Raw genomic sequence first — 19,802 nt, forward strand, 5'->3', positions numbered from 1 at the left:
TCCAATTACAAATATCTAACAAGAGAGACAAGTGGTCAAAACTCCTGAATACTCTTTCCAATGCTGGTCATGTTTTGTTTTTTTGTTTTTTTATTTTTTTAAGTACAATATTTCCTATTGAAATGTAACAACACGGTTCACAGAGAGTCTTTGAACTTCATATGCTGGCGGACATAAATAAAACATTTGAAGACGGAAGCTGCGGACGTATAAACGGAGTTTGGACACGTCCGATAGACAGCGACAACTCCGAGACGCTCCGTGGGCTGGCTCGTCACCTTGGACTCGTTATCTCTTACTTCCTGTAACAAGTCGTTTCCTGTGCTGCGATTGGCGCAGGTGAGTACGGGCGTGTCCGACAGAAACAACACAGCGGAAGTGAGTCGACAACATCCGGTGGCTTCACGATGCTACGTTCCGCGCGCTAACGTCAGACTTTGCTTACGTCAGCTGCGTGAAGGAGTTTGGCGTTTGACCGTAAACATCCGGTTGTCTTGCAGCTCGTGAGCGAAGCACGGACAAATAATAAATAATAATAAACAGGACGGTTAAACGGGCCTGAAGAGAGCCTGCTTTACATGTCAGATCATCTTTAATGCAGTAAACCAGCTCAGTAAAAGAGGCTGCTTCTGAGTTAATAACAGATATGTTCACGTATTACGTCAAACCCAGTTCATTTCTGAAGGACCAAATTGTCGGCCTGTTTATACTGTGAGGTATTTTTATTTTTAAAGTAGAATGCAACATGTAGATATAGCAAACAAGTAATTCTACTCATGATGAATGTAGTTCACATCAGGCAGTGAAACAACATTTAAGGTTCATGACGATCCTAAACTCAGAAAAAGTACTCACCAGACTAAAGATGTGGGAAACTGGGCTGCTTGATTTCAGGAAGTTGTTGTCGACTTGAAAAAGTTTCTTGCGAGTCCTTTTGGTTGAGAATAAGTTGATGTGAGGAAGTGTGAAACTGAGCTGAACACTGAAATCACTCTCAGATAAATATCTGAAACAAGCAAACAGAACTTTCAGCCTGTACACTCTGCAACTGACTGTTGGAAATAAAAAATAAAAAAAACAGGTTATGATTTAAAATATCATCACATATTGCATGTAAAAGATGAGGTCATCCGTTGCCAAGGTAACAGCTAATGAAAATCTATATCTCTTTAAACCTTGTTCATTTAAGAATTGTTATTCCATAAATCCATAAAGTGTGATGGTGAAGAACTGAACGGGGAAAAGGTCGTCATTCCAACTCTACTTCTCAAAACAGATCTATTAAAATGCTTTGATGAGAACTTGAAAGTATTAGTGGATGTAGAGAAGAAATACTTTTTCTTTTTTAATTTTCTTGTAAAGTGACTTTTTTGTTGTTGCTCTGAGCCTGAATTCAAATGTAGTGAATCTCAATGGCTATAAATGCATCTTAAATATGTTTTTCTTTTGTAAAATCTTTATTCACAACATACTTACAGCAGTGTACAATAAGTCACAAATGAAAACCAAAACATAACAAAATGTTGATATTCATTCATTCACTGATGCAGTTTCCAGGACGAGTCTTCATTTAGCAGCAGTGGTCAGTGAACTCTTTCTGTCTCCGTCATGTCACCACACAAAGAGTGAAATGTGGTCCGATGATGACAAAGGAGACACTCACATTGTTTACCAGGAAGTGGGCTGGAGAGGGTGTGTTTGTAATGGAGTGCATTTACTCAATAATTTCCTTATTACAACTGGCTGTCAAGTATTTTATTTTGACTTTATTTTTCTGCTTCACTACATTTTAAACATTTTAATTTCAATTACAGATACTGTTGTTGTCGCTGTTCACTTTACAGATGAAATGTTACAGACAACAGTCATCCCGTTTTTCCTGATTTTCAAATACAAGTGTTTTTATTTTGCATCACAGGCTGCTGTGTGTCTATTAGAGTCTGTTTCTGCAGATTAAACTGCCAGGCAGCATAGACAGTAATTAAAGTGCACTCCTCTACACCAGTATATGATGCCTCATTCTGAAACAGGAATTTTGATGTAATTACATGCAGCCAGCACTGTTTTTTCTTCACATTTTAATGCATGTTTTAGAGTGTTTGGGAGAAGGAGACATCGTCACCACCCTAATGCCAGCACTGTTTCCACGTATCTTCCTGCCAGCAGCTGCACAGAAAGAAGCAGAAGTAAAGAATTCAACCCACCAGGAAACTCTGCAGCTGAAATGAATATTTCACGTATTAATCACCCCCTCTTTCTCCCTGCAGTTTGGACCAAGTTGGCTCTTGGTCTCCTCTTCATCATCCTGAACTTGTTTTGGTAATTCATCAACAATCATATCCAATGCAGCAGCTTTGATGACTCATCACATGTTATCACGTGCTGTAGAGTTCAGCTGTGTTTTTTTCATGTCTATATGTTTGAATCTGTGTATTCAGGAGGATTCTTGTGACAGATGTCTGCTTCATGCTGGAGCAGCCAGAGGTGATGGGACAGTATCGTCCACCACAATCAATTATGGAGTTTTTTTTTGTTTCAGTGTTATGTTCCTATAGGTTCCTCCAAAATGATCATGTTTTCAGTAATTTGATATGTTTTTGAAATGACTATCGATTATCTGAAGATACAGAAGGATAAAAACAGATGGAAGATCCAGCCTGAAGAAAAGTTGTCTGTGTTTTGGCGTCTTTAAAAAGGTCCTTACAGCCTGTGATTGTCGCTTACGGCCATACCACTCTGAACACGCCCGATCTCGTCTGATCTCGGAAGCTAAGCAGGGTCGGGCCTGGTTAGTACTTGGATGGGAGACCGCCTGGGAATACCAGGTGCTGTAAGCATTTTATTTTCACAATCTGTCAAAGATTTTATCTTATTTCGTCAACAGGGGGCGCCACTCATTATTTACAAGAGCAAGACGTTTCACAAACACAGCAGTCAACAACTATGACAGTTTCATCAGGTTGTCTTCTGCTACAACTTCACATTCTCTGCTGTGACGTCACCACATTCGTTTATGTGACATCATCAGGTTCTCTTCTGCTACAACATCACATTCTCTGCTGTGACATCATCACATTCTTTTATGTGACATCATCAGGGTCGCTTCTGCTACAACATCACATTCTCTGCTGTGACATCTTCAGGTTGTCTTCTATAACCACATTTTGGTGTATTTTTGATCAAATATTAAATAATATTTTAATTTCTTTCTTTTTTTACAAAGAATTTATTTGTTTCAGTGTTATGTTCCTATAGGTTCCTCCAAAATGATCATGTTTTCAGTAATTTGATATGTTTTTGAAATGACTATCGATTATCTGAAGATACAGAAGGATAAAAACAGATGGAAGATCCAGCCTGAAGAAAAGTTGTCTGTGTTTTGGCGTCTTTAAAAAGGTCCTTGCAGCCTGTGATTGTCGCTTACGGCCATACCACTCTGAACACGCCCGATCTCGTCTGATCTCGGAAGCTAAGCAGGGTCGGGCCTGGTTAGTACTTGGATGGGAGACCGCCTGGGAATACCAGGTGCTGTAAGCATTTTATTTTCACAATCTGTCAAAGATTTTATCTTATTTCGTCAACAGGGGGCGCCACTCATTATTTACAAGAGCAAGACGTTTCACAAACACAGCAGTCAACAACTCCATGACAGGGTCCTTATCTGGTGGTCCACTGACCTGGCTGTGTGGCATGGAGCATTGTCCGCTTGGAAAAAAACACTCCTCAGAGTTGGAGAACATTGTCAGAGCAGAAGGAAGCAAGTTTCTTCCAGGACAACTTTGTACTTTGCTTGATTCATGTGTCCTTCACAAAGACAAATCTGTCCAATTCCAGCCTTGCTGAAGCCCCCAGATCATCACCGATCCTCCACCAAATATCACAGTAGGTGCGAGACACTGTGGCTTGTAGGACTCTCCAGGTCTCCGTCTAACCATTAGATGACCAGGTGTTGGGCAAAGTTTAAAATTGGACTCATCAGAGAAGATGACCTTCGTCCAGTCCTCTGGTCCAATCCTTATGGTCTTTTGCAAACCTCAGCCTGGCTCTTCTTTGCTTCTCATTGATGAAGGTCTTTTTTCTGGCTTTGCAGGACTTCAGCCGCCCCTAGGAGCCCGTTTCTATCCGTCCTCGCCGTGCACTTCACCCCAGCTGCCGTTTCCCATTCTTTTTGGAGGTCACTTGATGTCATCCTACGGTTGTTGACTGACATTCGAATGAGTTGGCGGTCATCCCGGTGAGTGGAGAGGAGTTGTTTTCGTCCTCAACTAACTGTACAGTAAGACTGTACAAAGGTACATCGGACTTGCACACTTTGCATGTTTTTTTTTGTATCGTCACAGAAGAAAATCTGATGATGTCACAGAATAGTGTCACAGCAGAACAGTAGAAATAGCCTTTATACTTGTCAGGAAACATTTACAACTGGTCTGAATAACATTTCACAACAGCAAGGTTCATTGTCAAGACAGCATGGAGGAGCAACGCAACCACACACGTGGCAAACACGTGCATCTAAGAAAAGATCGTTTTTGGGCACTGCACAAAAGGTTCTGCAGTTTTTGAAATATTATGACTGTTTCTATATTCAAGAGTTTTCAATAAAACCAATTACTTTCCTGCTTACATCTTTAAATAGGACAAGTAAATACTTTATATTAATCAGTAAAAAGTGAATTATTGAATGGTCTTAAGGATTAACTACAATTTTTATGTGATTGTTTTTCAGAGAAGTAAGAAACTGACTTCATTGCAATATTATTTATGAACCCTAAGTCGGCAATTAGATATGACTATGCCACTATATATCAAGCTTTTTTTTTTTTTTTTTTTATATTTCCTTTGTCGATATGCGCTGCCTCTAAGTCTATGTCGTATCTACATACATTTTATATTTTCTTTTTTAGTTACTAAATTACCTAAATATATCAAAAACATTAGAACGCATTACTCAGCTACTATAATCCAATTGTATTCAGAATCTAATTCAATGAGTTGCATTTACATGAATGGAATCATAATAACTGTTTATTCCTGATCATGTTTTTCAAGATTTGTCCCAACGGGAATTCCAACACGCGCTCAGTGAATATTTAGGTGATAGCTAAGCCTGGTTCAGAACCTTGGACAGCAGCAGAAATGCTGCAATTCTATTGGCTATCACTCTGTGACAGCTGTATGTGACTGGCCACGCCCTGTCAGCCTTTAAAGGCAGTTCTTACTTTACAACTGGTTCAGCACGTTTCCACCGTGGAACAGCTGTGCTGGGAAAATAACGTGATAGGCAAGTGTTTAAGATGCACGTCTGTTAGTTTCCAATCACTTTACCGCTGGATCTGTTCTTTTATTTCCTTCATGTTATTCCCCCTTTCTGTTTCCTAAGCACAAACAAGCAGCAGTGCATTCAACAGGTTCAGGCAAGCATTTGCAACCTTCAGAATTTACTTTCTTCAGGAAATGTACAGTACATCATTAGATTTTTTTTTTTTTTTAATTTCTGTCATTTATATCACAGTTTTTCATGTTTTCTTACTCTGTGTCATAATTTTGTGCAATTTTAATTCTTGCCCATGTGGAGACAAACTAAGAGACTTATTATTCTATGACTTATTGTCTCATAATAATGACATGTTGCATCATTAAATGCAAATAATAAGTCTTATCTTTTGTCGTAATTCGATGTTTCTGAGTAAGAATGATGCAATGTAAGTAAATTAGTAAATAATAGTTTGTTATTTTAATAAAATATGATAAATTATGATAATTATCATGATATGGGTTTTTATTTGTTAATCTACAAAATGAAATAAATAAATACAATAATGCACACGCACGATGTAAAAGTGGGTGTTACCCTAAATTAATTTAGGATTCTCCTGAATGTACAAATGTTACAGTAGAAAGAGCGGAGAGAGAAGGAGGAGCAGAAGAGGAGGCGGAGAGAACAGAAACAAGGGGTGGAGTGTTTACCAGTGAAATAATGAGAGGAGACAGACATCAGATGCAGATCAGCAGCGCACACGGCAGTACAGTGTTTAGATTTTTTTTAAATCCATGACATGGCAACAAAAATAATCTACTTCACAGTGCATGGGAGACCGGAGCAGGCTGAGCTCCCTGTCGACTGCCCCGCTCAGGATGTCAAAGGTACAGGAGCTGAATATGATGTTTCTATTTGAAGTTCACTTGTATTTATCACACATTTATTTTAAGGTTTGTGTGTTATGTCTGTACCCCCCCCCCCCACACACACACACACACACACATACATATGTCCACATTTATAATATTGGAGTCATGCTGTACATTTTACAAATTTATCCCATGTTTGAGATGAGTTTCTACTTGAAAGACTAAAAGTACAATGTGAATTTATTTTCTAGTTAAAAAACTATAGAATATCATCCTTGAGAAAGTAAATTTGTCCTGCATCAACAGAGGGCAGGTTCGTCACAGGTTATGTTGTAATACAGTTTCTGTAACCCAAAGAAGAAAATAAACCTGATAAATGCATGAATCAAACACAGATCAGTCATCACACGAGCATATGAAGATATAGTGTTAGTGTTGGGGAGTCAGTCTATGATAAAGACGGCGATACAGCTGCCCCTGACAGCTCCTCACTTGTTACATCAGTTGGAGGCTTTGTCACTGGCTTCATGCTCTTTATATGCTTTTGTAAGGAAGGCAAAAGGAAACAGTTTACTGGAGGACATTTGGAGGGAGAAGAGAAATTTGGGGCTGCCATAAGAGTTGAAGGAGGATGAGATCCTTTATTCAATTCAATTCAATTCAATTCAATTCAATTCAATTCAATTCAATTCAATTCAATTCAATTCAATTCAATTCAATTCAATTCAATTCAATTCAATTCAATTCAATTCAATTCAATTCAATTCAATTCAATTCAATTCAATTCAACTTTATTTATATAGTGCCAAATCACAACATAGGTTATTTCATGGCACTTAACACATTAAAGTCCTTACAGCAAGACTTTACAATATTATACAGAGAAACAACAATTCAACAATTCAACAATTCCCACATAAGCTATTATGTATTTAAAACTACGCTGTGAACATGTTCCATTAAGAAGTAAAGCTGATGCGCTGATGATAAACTGTAAATATAAACAGGAAAACCAACTTAAAATATCAAAAGTAAAACTACTCGTGCTGTCAAGATTATTATTACTCATGCTTTAATGTGTAAGCAGCATTTTACATTTGTAAGTTGAGATAGAGATCATTTTTAAGATTTTCATGTAAGACTGAAAACAATGATTATTTTTCTTATAGATTAATCTGCTGATTATTAAAATCAATTGACTTATCAATTAATCGACATATTGTTTAGATGGTAGAACTTGACTATATCCCATTCACACTGCTTCTGTAATAAAAAAAAATGAAAGTAATTACAAGGACAATCACAATTGATTTACTATAAAAACATAAAATATGTATCTTTGTATGAAAGATTATTAAAATAGCAATCAGTGATCAATTAAACAGCTAATTCTTTAATCTCCAGTTATAATAACACTGTATAAGCATCATGTTTGATAAGTGTCCTTGTTTGTGTTAATACGTTTAACCAAATTCAGTAAGTAACTTAAATGTGCACTTAAATACGCTTTTCCTTGCCTGAATATACTCATTATTTTCCACCACTGGTTGCGAGGCTGAGAAAAATCTTTTTGGGAAAGGTTATTAATGAATGGAAACTCAAAATTGTTCCTTATTAATGTTATTATCACCATAATTATGAAACATCTATAATTCTATAACAGTAAATAAACCTGATACTTACAACATTACAACCCCTTTATAAAGGGTGCCTTAAGAAATGGTATCTTAAACCCTCCATTGCTTTCAGCTGCCTTCCACCGACGTCCTTAACGTATCAAGTTTGCTTTATAAAACCTTTGGGGCAGACTGTGAACTGAAAACTCTTTTCCAGATCTGTTCCGCTCAGCAGCCGAGGCCGGGCCCCACGACATCCTGAAACTGTATAGCCCCAAAGGCAACATCATCAACATCTCCCCGAGCCTGGAGCCCAACAGCCCCCACTCCTGCTACAAGCTGGAGGTGGTGGCCGCCGACTGCAACAGTGAGCCGTTAGGTATCTTCACTTTAGCACCATGGGAGGAAAAGCTCTTGAGTTCATGGAAAAACTGTTGTCAAGTTGTTTTTTTTGGTCACTTTAGGTGCAGAGCTTGCTGGTGCACTTGGATTTGATCTATCATCCATGGAAAAAAGGTAGACAGGGTGGGAAATAAAGGAAAGTGAATGCATAGATCATACTCATGGGGAAGAATAATTTAATTTCTTGTCTCATAAAGATGATTATTCAGTCATGCTATCATCCAACCCAGTATCAAGGGAAAGCGTGAAATAGACATGGCAGCAAAACTTGAGATAGCCACGCTTTGGTCTCTCTAGACGTGACAGTTTCACAACCACTACCGGAAAACGTGAAACTGTCATGCCCAGAGAAGCCAAAGCGTGGCTTGCCGTAGTGGACTGGAGTGTCCATTTCACATTTTGCCATGATAGAGGTTTGCATGATGACTGAACTGCTCACTGATGGTCTGCGATCCCAGACTGCAGGGCCTGGAGAAGAAAATCCTCATCGAGGCTGGTGAGACTCCCGCAGTTGTGTACGAAATGAAGAAACAAGTGGATTCATTCCGGAAGAAACTAGAGGTACACCAGCAAAGTTATTCATATAATAATACAATGATATAATCAGCAACACAGGGGATTTTTTTTTTTTTAAACTCAAATGAAAAAACATAGAAAGTGGGACGATAACACAACACCCAATGTCAAATTAAAGCTGTAATTGTCAATATTTCTATACTGACAATGGTTCAAATTACAAGAGACACTCATAGTGATGAACCCACCAAACCTTAAAGATATGACATCATATTTATGCCACTCGTCAGTACCACACGAGCTGGTAAAAATAGTGGAAGATCTAGCAACTGTATGGCTTGATATTTGTCTGAGGTGTTGGTGGACACTAAAACTGAGCTAAAAGCAGAGTGACTACTGGACTGCCTTGGCACAGTCTGCCTTTTCTTCTAAACCTTCACTGTTAGAAATTTTTCCATCAAAAAACAGTAAAGAACTGGCAGCACGGGTGTCCGTAGGTTACCGTATAACCTACGGTATCTTCCTAGCGCTGAAATTTACAGTTTGATACTGCTTTCATAAATTCAGTCTGAAGATTTCATTTTCACCCCTTACAGTAAAATACAGACAAAATAATTAACAGTTAATTCATGTTTATTTTACAGCAGGTATATTTGCTGGGTTTTACTGTAATCTACAATACAAATGCACTACATGCTACTGTATAAGTTACAGACAACTATTAGTTTTTCATTACTTTCATTTCCAAACATTGTTATTTGATAAATTATCCCCTAGCACTCTTGCTATAAAATAGTGTACAAATGTAACCTTTGAAATGGTGCAATAAGATTTTGGGACAAATAATACAGATAAATAATAACAAAAATAAAACCATGTCTCAATTTAAGCCAATGAAAAACAAAAGATGTTATACAGAACACACTCAAAACTAAAATTTCAGTCATTTAAAAAAATATAGTTTAAAAAGAAGTGTTCATGATCAAAATCACTTGCTGAAAAACCATGTGAATGAGTTAATGAGATTGAAAAAGATTTCATTATAATTAAGGACATTCAGATGAACTTGAATATCCAGCCATGTAAATAATATGTACAAAACTTTGAGGGGTCGTTAGTCTGTCCAAAAACTGAACTAAAAAAAAAAAAAAATACTGAGTGAAATACGAAGTGACCAAGACATACTAAGTGAGTACCTGGAAAGAGCATCGTTAACAGTAGACAATACTTTGTGTGCGTGTTTTTGTAGTTTCTGTGTGTGAATGACTGGGTTCACCAACTTATGAGGTCCGACTGAAAGCCCATTCATTTCTGTTGCTGACTTGAGTCACGAGGGCCAACTGATGTCATCTTCTTCTGGGTGACCTTCCCAATTCGCTTTGATAGGACTTTGCCTCTTCCAGCCTTGGTGCCTCTTTTAGGGTTTATCTCAATGAATAGCCTAAAAAACACATGAGCGTTAGCAGGGAAAAAAAATTTAATCACTGAGACAGTATAAATATAGCAAAGTCTATTCTTGTATCAGCAACGTTACTCTTTACTACATAGGTGCATTTAATGTTACAATTTAGCATCTTTTATCATGCATAAATGTTTCAGAGAAAGTGATAGTCGGGCAGACCCTGATTAGTTCAGGAGAGCTTTCTTAACAAGCTTCAGCAATCACATCTTTTGGATACTTGGTATGTGCCCTGTGAGATCACAGGTGGGCTGCACAAGGGCCTAAAATGGTCACATCATACACAACATACAGGCAACTGTTTGCTACACAAAATTTATCAGGCAATATTTCCAATGTTATTGGTGCTGTTTTCCTTTAGCACGACCAGCAAGTCAAACTTTTAATTATTCTGTGAAATATCTCAACATGTGCATAAAAGGTTGCCATGATGGTTCCCAGATGACGTAGCATTTTTCAGGTTCCGATTCTTGGTCATCCGATACGTTTATCATCAAAAACTCACACACACATTGTGTTTATTGTTAGATAATGTCAGCATGGCATCGTGCTAATTTATGATGATGATCGGGGATTAATAAAGTAACTACCTAACCTAACCTAATGTAGCATTACTTTTGTGTTAGCATGTTGAAGTTAGTATTTAGCTCAAAGCACCAGTGTATGGCCTAACAGAGCACAGCTGGAGACTTTAAACAAAATGAATCCCATTGCTTCTCAGAGTGTGGAGCATCTCAGCTGGCTCGGGCTCTTCAAAGATCTTTCAGAGGGACCTCACAAGCCTTCCCCGTTCTACCACAAGAGAACCCTGCACAGGACCCGGGAGGAGTGCGAACACGTGCGGGAAAAGTTCCTGCAAATGAGGTTTGTTCACATAAAAAAAAGTCACCAGCAGAAAATAACCCCTGCAGCCTTTGTATTTTTGTTTAAATATTTAACTGTTTTTACTTCTTTTGTCGTGACCTTTGCAGTTCTCTGGAAGTGTCGGAAGAAGTGAGGCAGTACTTAAAGACCCCAACCTTTGATAACTGGTAAGTTTTGATGTGAAAAGTGGAAGATTTGTCTGTGTGCGTGTGTGATCACAAACAAACACCTGTTTCTTCAGTGCTCACAGACAGCGAGGCAGACTAATGACAGCTGTGTCCAACAAACACTTCTGAAGAGGATGGGAGCCCTCAACCCTTTTTCTTCTGATCATCACTCTCATCTCAATATGAATAGGCCCCGCAGAGGGCTCGCAAATTGAAAGGAGGTCTTCATAAAAGGCTCAATCAACACATCATGTTTCAAGTGAGCTCCAAGGCTCGGTTATTATTTCATTTGTTCAGAAGCTTTTAAAGCTAAACCGACAGTGATGGAGGTAGATGGATAGGAGAACTGAAGTGCAGGTATGACAGGGGCTCCTCTGAAAGCCTGGTAAAATAGGCTTTTCTCTGCTTTCTGTGGTGTGGGTGGTGGAGTATTATCAAGGATGAACCCAGCATTAATCTACATTTTTATTAATACCAACAACTTCCATGTAAATAACAAAACAAAAAAGTTGTTAGGTCTCAACAATTCCCAATATGTGGCAGCCTCCACCCAGTCCTACTAAATAGATAATACAGTTCAAAATATATTCCAGTAATTTTCTAAATCGTCTAGGAACACATCTGTAGTTTTTAGCAAAGGGGACTAAAATGTATCACTACCACGGGATTATTTTCTGCTGCGGATTTATAGATATTTGTTGAATGTTTACAGCAGAAGGAAAGAGGACAAAATATGGGATTCCCTGAAAATAAACCTAAATAATTAATGAACATGTAACCCAGTGTAACTGTGTGGTTTTTTAACAGTTTTTGCAAAACAATGGAGCTTTACATCACAGATATTTCAATATTTCTGTTGATGGATGTTTTTACTTTCTTAACAAAGTAAAGATGAGATATGCTGAGTGAAATGTGTCAAAAAAGTGAGTTTCTAAAATCAGATTTTCCATGCAAGTGAGATCAAATATGTCCTTACAAAACTACAAGCGCCATCAGACTCTAAAGACTGAATTTTGTGTCTCTATACTTGTCCGTGGATTCATCTGTGCAGCTGAGGCGCAGCTCATGTGTCCGTCTTTAAGGTAGGATGCTGGGAAAAGTTATGTGTGTGTGTGTGTGTGTGTGTGTGTGTGTGTGTGTGTGTGTGTGTGTGTGTGTGTGTGTGTGTGTGTGTGTGTGTGTGTGTGTGTGTGTGTGTGTGTGTGCAGGCAGTGGGAGGACGCAGAGATCATGGTGCTCCTGCAGGTCATGTACACAGATTTAGATTTCACAGCGACCTTCAACATCGAGCCGGAGGTGCTGCAGCAGTTCCTGTTCGAGATCTACCGAAGATACAACAACATCCCCTTCCACAACTTCAAACACTGCTTCTGTGTGACCCAGATGGTGAGTACGTGTATGTGTGTATGTGCGTTAGAGTCGAGTTTTATCAGGACAAATCACAGAAAGACCAGTTGTACACGTAATCATGAAACTGTGCACTTGATGGCTAATTTGTGAAGGACGTCCAGCTCTCAGAAGAGACTCAAATCAACTCTGCAGGTCAGGCAGTTTTCATCTTGATGGTTTTAATTCTTGTCCGTAACATTTCCGATGTGGAGATGATGCAGGACATTTACATTCTGTTAAGTAGATGTAATCAATAATAATTTATTAGTGATGAATGTACAGAGAATTATGACCTGTGGAAGATTTACAGTAAGTTTCAGCTAATTGTTCAAACACTGCAACTTTAACAAAATATTAGGTACATCAAAGCACAACTTCTCTTTCCCCTGTCTGTTATTACCAAGGATTCACCCATCTGTAAACAAATCTGTAAACAAATTTAGATCCAAAAGTACTGTATTGTTTAATTTTAACAAACTTAACTAACAGTTAGAAACTACATGGTGGGATATTTAGTCACTAAAGAGCCAAATATTTTGTTCAGGGGTAAATATTGGACTTGCATTCATCAGGTGCAACAGAAACATGACTCAATGAATAATCTGGCTGTATGGTTGCAAGTGGGAAACCTCTGCTGCCCCTAATATATGACCTTTATTTAACCAGGTAGAATCAATTGAGAACCAATTCTCATTTACAATGATGACCTGTCATTTGATTTTGTTAGACCTGAAAGAACATGCAAACTCCGCACAGAAAGGGGAAACCTCTGCTTCCCCTAAGTGGCCAAAAGATATCAGTCACTGCAAGTTCAAACATGCATTAAGCAGTGTTTTTTTTTTAAAGTTGCAACAGTAATCTGTAATCTTTAAAGGTTGCTTCCGGGTCCACAAAGAACTATCACCTAGCTCTACAGGTCTACTGAGAATTTCCTCTTTTAGCCTCTTTTAGCTTATTCAAAACAAACTGATTAACTCATGATGTGCTGCACTATCCCCCCCCCCTTCTCCAAATGCCATATAAAGAGTGTTAGCAAGTAACTGTGCACCTATTGGCTAACCAAATCTTTAATCAATTGTTTCATAACCTATGTATAATGTGAAATGCTAGTAGTGTATTCCATTTGCTCTCCTGAGAATTTTAGCATCTTTCAGATGTTTGTTTCTCTCAATCCGAACGTTAGCCACAGCAGGCAGCTGTATGCCAGAGAGCTGACAAAGCAATTTACTTGTGAAAATAGTTTTTTAATCTGGCAGCTGGAGAGCCAAAACAGGTAAATGTGGAGTGAATTTTGCCATAACAACTTTAAAAGATGATTATTTATTTTTTGGGCTTCTGTTGCCCCCAAGTGGACAAAAAACAACTGTAATCTTTAAGAGTTGGTGGCAGGTCAGCCTTTCTTTTTCAAAATACAGTTTTTCTCGGCACAGATGTACGGTTTGATCTGGCTGACCGACCTCAGGAGTAAGATGGACAGCATCGACCTGCTGATCATGCTGACCTCTGCAGTCTGCCATGACCTCGACCATGCAGGATACAACAACGCCTACCAGGTAAGATAAGATAAGATAAGATAAGATAAGATAAGATAAGATAAGATAAGATAAGATAAGATAAGATAAGATAAGATAAGATAAGATAAGATAAGATAAGATAAGATAAGATAAGATAAGATAAGATAAGATAAGATAAGATAAGATAAGATAAGATAAGATAAACTAACTTCTGACCATCTTCCAGATAAATGCTCGGACTGAACTTGCTCTTCGCTACAACGACATCTCTCCGCTGGAGAACCACCACTGTGCCGTTGCTTTTGAGATCCTGGAAAAAGTAAGAATGAAAACACTGCTGTTTACTTAAAGTTTCCACGAAATGTACATTTTAGTTTTTATCAAAGTAAGATGGAGCCTTTCAACCGTTTGTTTTCCAGACAGAGAGCAACATCTTCAGAAATCTGTCCATGGATCAGTACAAACGGATCAGAGAGGGGATCATCAAGTGAGACCATCGTCCTTACTATCTCATTTCATAGTCATATTTTCTCACTTTATTTCATCTTAAAACCAAGCTTTATATCATGTTGCAACTGCAGATGCATTCTGGCCACCGACATGACGAGGCACAGTGACATCCTCAACAAGTTCAAGTCCATCCTGCCCACGTTTGACTTCACCAACAAGGACCACAGAGACGTGGTGAGATGGACGGGACACTGTGGCAGACGATCAATGGAGCTCATCAATTATAGTATATTTAAGAGGAATGTGAAGAAGGAATGTTATTATTATGGGAAATATTTACATTTTTTTTAATTATTATTTTGACTCTTTGTGGTCACAATAGTTGTTGTACCTTAGGATTTAAATATTATTATTTGTTGGACTAGGTTCCAACAAACCAAATGTGGGGCAAAGAGAGTATTTGTGTGGGATAATGTTTGACTCGATGGTGAGAGGTTGTCTAAAATGCAGATATCTATCTAATTTAGAACATAAAAACACACAACAGATAGCTTCTGGCATGTGATGGATTAAACAAATACACATTATTTAAAGGCAACTTTCCAAACTCTCACGCTCAGTAAACACAGAAAGCAAAAAGGACGCTAAAGTTTCACAGTCTCATGTGGTGCTAGCTTCCCACGGTCTCCTGACCTGTATGATTGTGATGCTGCATGGTGGTGTAAACACAATTTATTTCAGCTGCTGTTCCCTGATCTGTCTGAGAATCATCTTTTGGTTTAAGTGGGAACATTGTTGTTGGCGCTGCCTGTGCAGGTTTTAAAAAACCTCTGTCCTGCAGTGCAGACTTTTGAAAAGTGGAGCTAATCAAAATATGGGACACCATCTTAAAATGTGGGACAAGGGATAGAAATCCTGTACAGTCCCTCATGAAGTCGGATACCTGGTCACCTTAAATATTATACCGTGTCAGGAAACCGTTTTTACTCATCTAGGCGTGAAAAGTACACCCACGTACGACCACGGTCGAAGAAGGAAGTCCTGTGATGGAGGTCAGGTGATAAGAGTGATAAAGGACAATTAGCGATGTAGATCAGGGGTGGTTACATCAAACGCTAACCTGGTCATTGTTTTCTAAATCTAAACACGTGTTTTTTGTCGGTTAAAGCTAAGGCAACTTACATTTCACACCAAGACGAAGGAAAACGTGACCCTGACACGGGATCTTGTAGTGGACCAGTCCCTACAGAACTCTTTCTGGTATGACTCCTGTGTCGCTGTCTACTGTTTACGATTTTTGGTTGTGTTTGTGCAGCTGATGATGATCCTGATCAAAGTGAGCGACATATCCAACGAGGCGCGGCCCATGGAGGTTGCTGAGCCCTGGCTGGACTGTCTCCTGCAGGAGTTCTACAACCAGGTACCGAGTCCAACTGCACGTGAAGACATTTCACTACAGCAGATTGATTCCATTGTTCTGGTGGAGTTTAAGACCTGGCGTGATTGGAAGCTGAATGATGTTAACTTGATGTTGGTGTTGCTGTCCTGAGATGTACTGCAAAGTTATTTGTATTTAATTCCAGTTGTGTTGCCTTTCTTTGGTCAGAGTGATGTAGAGAAGCTAGAGGGCCTTCCAGTCACCCCTTTCATGGATCGGGACAAAGTAACCAAGCCTTCATCTCAAACAGGTTTCATCAGATTTGTCTTGCTCCCCCTCTTCATCGAGCTGGCCAACCTCTTCCCTTGCCTGGAGGTAACTTCTTCTTCTGACCTTAGTTTTACTAGGAAGTCCCATTGAGATCTTTTTAACAAGGCAGTACCTGACCCAGGTAGCAGCCGTACAAATTCACAAACTCTAAAATGCAGAATACACAACATAATATGGAAAATCCACAATAAAAAACAGAGAAACATCGATTAAAACACTGTGACCTTTCAATGGATTGACCATCAGATGTTAAAATGCTAAATTCATCAGGCGGCTGTGAGCGAGATTTTGAGAAGATCATGAACTTTGTTTTCTGAACATTTAAAACCTATTTTAAATTTAGCAGAGTAGAGTGTATTGACTGAAATGCAGTATGAAGTTCTAGCATTGCCTGTGTTAAAGAGGGAGCAAGCATATAAATGACAGTGTCATCAGCATATAAGTGTTCTTTTGCCTGAATCTCCTTCACCAAGTCATTTATAAAAGTCTAAATCGCAAAAATCACAACATAAATCATAATTCTGCAGCAACACATCATCGACCCGGTGCGGAAGGCTCTCGACTACTACACCGAGATGGAGAAAGCGCTGGAGAGGGAGAAACAGAACTGGGCTCAGAGTGAGAGTGCAGCCAAGAGCAAGGGAGGCGACAGCCAGACGAACGCCGGGCCCGAAGCCTCGAAGCCGGATGCACAGTCAACTAAAGTGGACATTTTTTAAGAACTGAACAGCGCCTATTTGAGGTGTCTTTATGTAAAGAATGCAGAATCTGACAGGGATTTAAATTTACTTTTATTTCCTGAGGCTAAGCACAAGCACTGTATTCTGTTCCAAGCAGGTTGTGTTGTAGTTTTAGTGTATGCATTATAAAAGAGTTCTGTTCGAATTCCCATTATTAGTGCCTGAGCACCGATGGTGCGAAAGCCCTATTGTTCTTCGAGGAATTATTATTCCGCGTTGTTATTCTCCGTAAACAACTGCATTTTTGGAGGCTTTATCATATTCAAAAACTCATGAAAGTTGGTACACATGTTCGCTAAACAGATGCCCCGGCGGCTACATTTACCTAAATGCACAAAATTCGGTGGACATGTGTATCACACCGAGATGAACAAAAAAGTTCCAATGGACCATTACGTCAACTCAACAGGAAGTCTGCCATTTTGAATTTAATCTGCATTTTTGGCGAAATTCACACGTTGTACTTTTACGAACTGCTCTTACAGATTTTGTCAGACCGACTTCAAATTTAGTCTGTGCACGGGCAGCACGCGAGGGTCCGCATATCACTGCTTGCAGTTTTAATTCATATTTTATGACACAAACATTATTTACTGTATATCATAAAATGTTTTTTGACAAAGCATTAATACATTGTAGATGAGGATATTTCCTCCAAATTATTGCATTAGTAGAAAGATAGTCCAGACAAAACTGTGTTGCAATCTCCAGTGTTGATTATTTCAGAAGGAATAAACTGTACATAATGTAAGTTGGTTCAGTGTGCAGTTAATAAAACACACCGGGATGTGTTGAACAGTTTGTTCCTGTTATCACTACACATTGATGTTTCAAAGACTCACACCTGAGTATCATCCCAGTTACTGAAAACACAGGACTTTAATTTCACTTTAAATTAACTGTTTATTCTACAGGTTCACATACTTTTGCCACTCACAGATACAGTATGTAATATTGAATCATTTTTCTCAATAAATAAATGAATAGATGTAATATTTTTGTCTCATTTGTTTAATGGAGGGTTTCTTTATCTACCTTTAAGTCAAAATCTGATGATGTTCCTTTTCATATTTATGCAGAAATATAGAAAAGTCTAAAGGGTTCACAAACTTTCCCACACCACTGAATAGAGACTAAATCAATAAATTATCTTTGCAATGATGTAAAATTGGCACTTGGTGTGTCTTTCCATGGCGTGATCAGCTATTACTTTGGCCGCATCTTTAGCCACGACGGTATATTCAATTCAATTCATTCTTTAAAAGAAATACAAAAAAAGCCAGGCCAGCCAGCACTGTGTGAGCGAATGAGTCAGCACCAACCCAGCCAACTTTGATAGCTGTCTGGCAGTTAGGTCAATGAGTGGATCATCAATCATCAATATTAACGACCTCTGTCGTTAATAGAGATTCCTCACAAAGTTAAATCAAGTATTGTTTTAATTTTAGACTATATATTGCCTTATCATTACCAAAACCAGAAACCCATCTGACTGAAAGAAGAGAAGGGCAGGACAGTGTGTGAAGTCCAGCCTGCAGAGAGGACGCTGCTGCAACAGCTGCTGCATGTGTGTCAGCAGTGTGTGTGTGTGTGTGTGTGTGTGTGTGTGTGTGTGTGTGTGTGTGTGTGTGTGTGTGTGTGTGTGTGTGTGTGTGTGTGTGTGTGTGTGTGTGTGTGTGTGTGTGTGTGTGTGTGTGTGTGTGTGTGTGTGTGTGTGTGTGTGTGTAGGTGTGAGTGACGAACTCAGAGTGATGGTATTTCTTGTTTATTACGAGCACTGTATTGGTGAGGACAGAAAGGAAGAAGACAGAAACATTTTTATTTTTGCTTTCAGCTCGAGCTTTAAAACCAGAAAAACATACATGACAGTTCAATCTGTGTGTATTTTCTATATTTAATCTTTCAAACTCAGAAAAGTTGACAGAAGCCCATAAATTTGATCTCTCACAATAAATAAAAACAGTTGTTTGTTTCACAGAATGGCTCATTGAGCTGTTGATTCATAAATTGTTCCTAATTTTAAGTCTTTAGTCAGATTTCTAGCTTGCATGATTTTTTTTTTCCCCAGTATCTGGAGGGACCTGTGCAATCTACGGAAATCTGCACAGCTCGTGACTTTGTGGTCACTCAGAGTTTCCCTTTTTAAGTGGGGGAAACTGTCACTGGTCACCCTAGTGATGTCTCAAAAGTACTCATGATAAAAAAGAACAGTTTGAGAAAAAATATATTGATGTGCAAAGTAATTACATGCAAAAAAAAAAATAGTATGTAAAGGCTTAGTCTCACAAAGAGTGGAAATATTCTCCATAACCATTTTTTTTTTTTTTGGCTTCAAAATAAGAAGTTACTTAGAGGACAAACAAACATTTTTACAATATTAATCTCTGCCTGAAATATATCATGAAAAACTATATTGGAGATCAAATATACAATTAAAGTCAAAACTATTAAGGCAGAATATGAAAAAGAACAAATGAGGACTGGACATTTTATGAGAGCAGCTTTCTTTTTAGGGAAAATATACCAAAAATTACAATGGTATCTCATAATTCCACAGATTGCGTCCCATGTCAGTGCTGGATGAAAAATTTGTAAAAATAAAGCAATTCACATTTATAAACATGTAGCCTTAAAGTTTAGGGGTGGTTGATGAGAGTATATCTCTGGTTTAGCATACAGAAAAGGCATATATGCTGAGTCATGTTCAAGTTCTGCAGATGAGAAATATTAAGAACGTTTAATTTGAAAAGGGGATTTTTTTTTTTTTAAATTTATTTTTCTGAATTAACACGGATTTGAGTCGGCTCTAATTTCCGACCACACCCACGTCAAACTAAAACTATTATTC

The 19,802-nt window shown here is 38.4% G+C and overlaps 1 protein-coding gene and 2 non-coding genes across 5 annotated transcripts; all 3 read left to right on the forward strand.

Annotated features, from left to right (window-relative positions):
* The first annotated feature begins 2,718 nt into the window (after positions 1 to 2,718).
* LOC138621123 (5S ribosomal RNA) lies at positions 2,719 to 2,837 on the forward strand. Its single transcript, XR_011310921.1, has one exon. It is a non-coding gene; the product is annotated as a 5S ribosomal RNA (ribosomal RNA).
* Positions 2,838 to 3,418: 581 nt separating this feature from the next.
* Positions 3,419 to 3,537, forward strand: LOC138621124 (5S ribosomal RNA). Its single transcript, XR_011310922.1, has one exon. It is a non-coding gene; the product is annotated as a 5S ribosomal RNA (ribosomal RNA).
* Positions 3,538 to 6,006: 2,469 nt separating this feature from the next.
* LOC138620995 (high affinity cGMP-specific 3',5'-cyclic phosphodiesterase 9A) lies at positions 6,007 to 17,936 on the forward strand. Of its 3 annotated transcripts, none has more exons than XM_069698709.1 (14): positions 6,007 to 6,144; positions 7,963 to 8,124; positions 8,210 to 8,261; positions 8,606 to 8,708; positions 10,844 to 10,986; positions 11,094 to 11,153; positions 12,362 to 12,539; positions 13,973 to 14,095; positions 14,283 to 14,375; positions 14,476 to 14,543; positions 14,638 to 14,740; positions 15,822 to 15,926; positions 16,113 to 16,259; positions 16,742 to 17,936. In XM_069698709.1, the coding sequence occupies exons 1-14, from the start codon at positions 6,057 to 6,059 to the stop codon at positions 16,931 to 16,933; spliced, it is 1,617 nt and encodes a 538-aa protein (XP_069554810.1). In that variant the 5' UTR covers positions 6,007 to 6,056; the 3' UTR covers positions 16,934 to 17,936. The 3 variants fall into 3 exon arrangements, with proteins under 3 accessions (XP_069554810.1, XP_069554812.1, XP_069554811.1); XM_069698711.1 differs by having other exon boundaries at positions 16,195 to 16,259; XM_069698710.1 differs by having other exon boundaries at positions 7,963 to 8,112.
* The last annotated feature ends 1,866 nt before the right edge of the window (positions 17,937 to 19,802 follow it).

The sequence above is a fragment of the Brachyistius frenatus genome, unplaced genomic scaffold (assembly GCF_029030835.1).
Source record: "Brachyistius frenatus isolate BFR_SWC_R1_liver_20210118 unplaced genomic scaffold, ASM2903083v1 Contig_28, whole genome shotgun sequence".
NCBI classification, from domain to species: Eukaryota; Metazoa; Chordata; class Actinopteri; family Embiotocidae; genus Brachyistius; species Brachyistius frenatus.

Bases quoted from the DNA above. Each gene is read 5' to 3' on its own strand.
- LOC138620995 (XM_069698709.1), top strand. From the start codon at position 6,057: ATGGCAACAAAAATAATCTACTTCACAGTGCATGGGAGACCGGAGCAG. The intron at 14,741-15,821 runs GTGAGATGGACG...GTGTTTGTGCAG, and splicing joins ACAAGGACCACAGAGACGTG to CTGATGATGATCCTGATCAA. The intron at 15,927-16,112 runs GTACCGAGTCCA...TTCTTTGGTCAG, and splicing joins TGCAGGAGTTCTACAACCAG to AGTGATGTAGAGAAGCTAGA.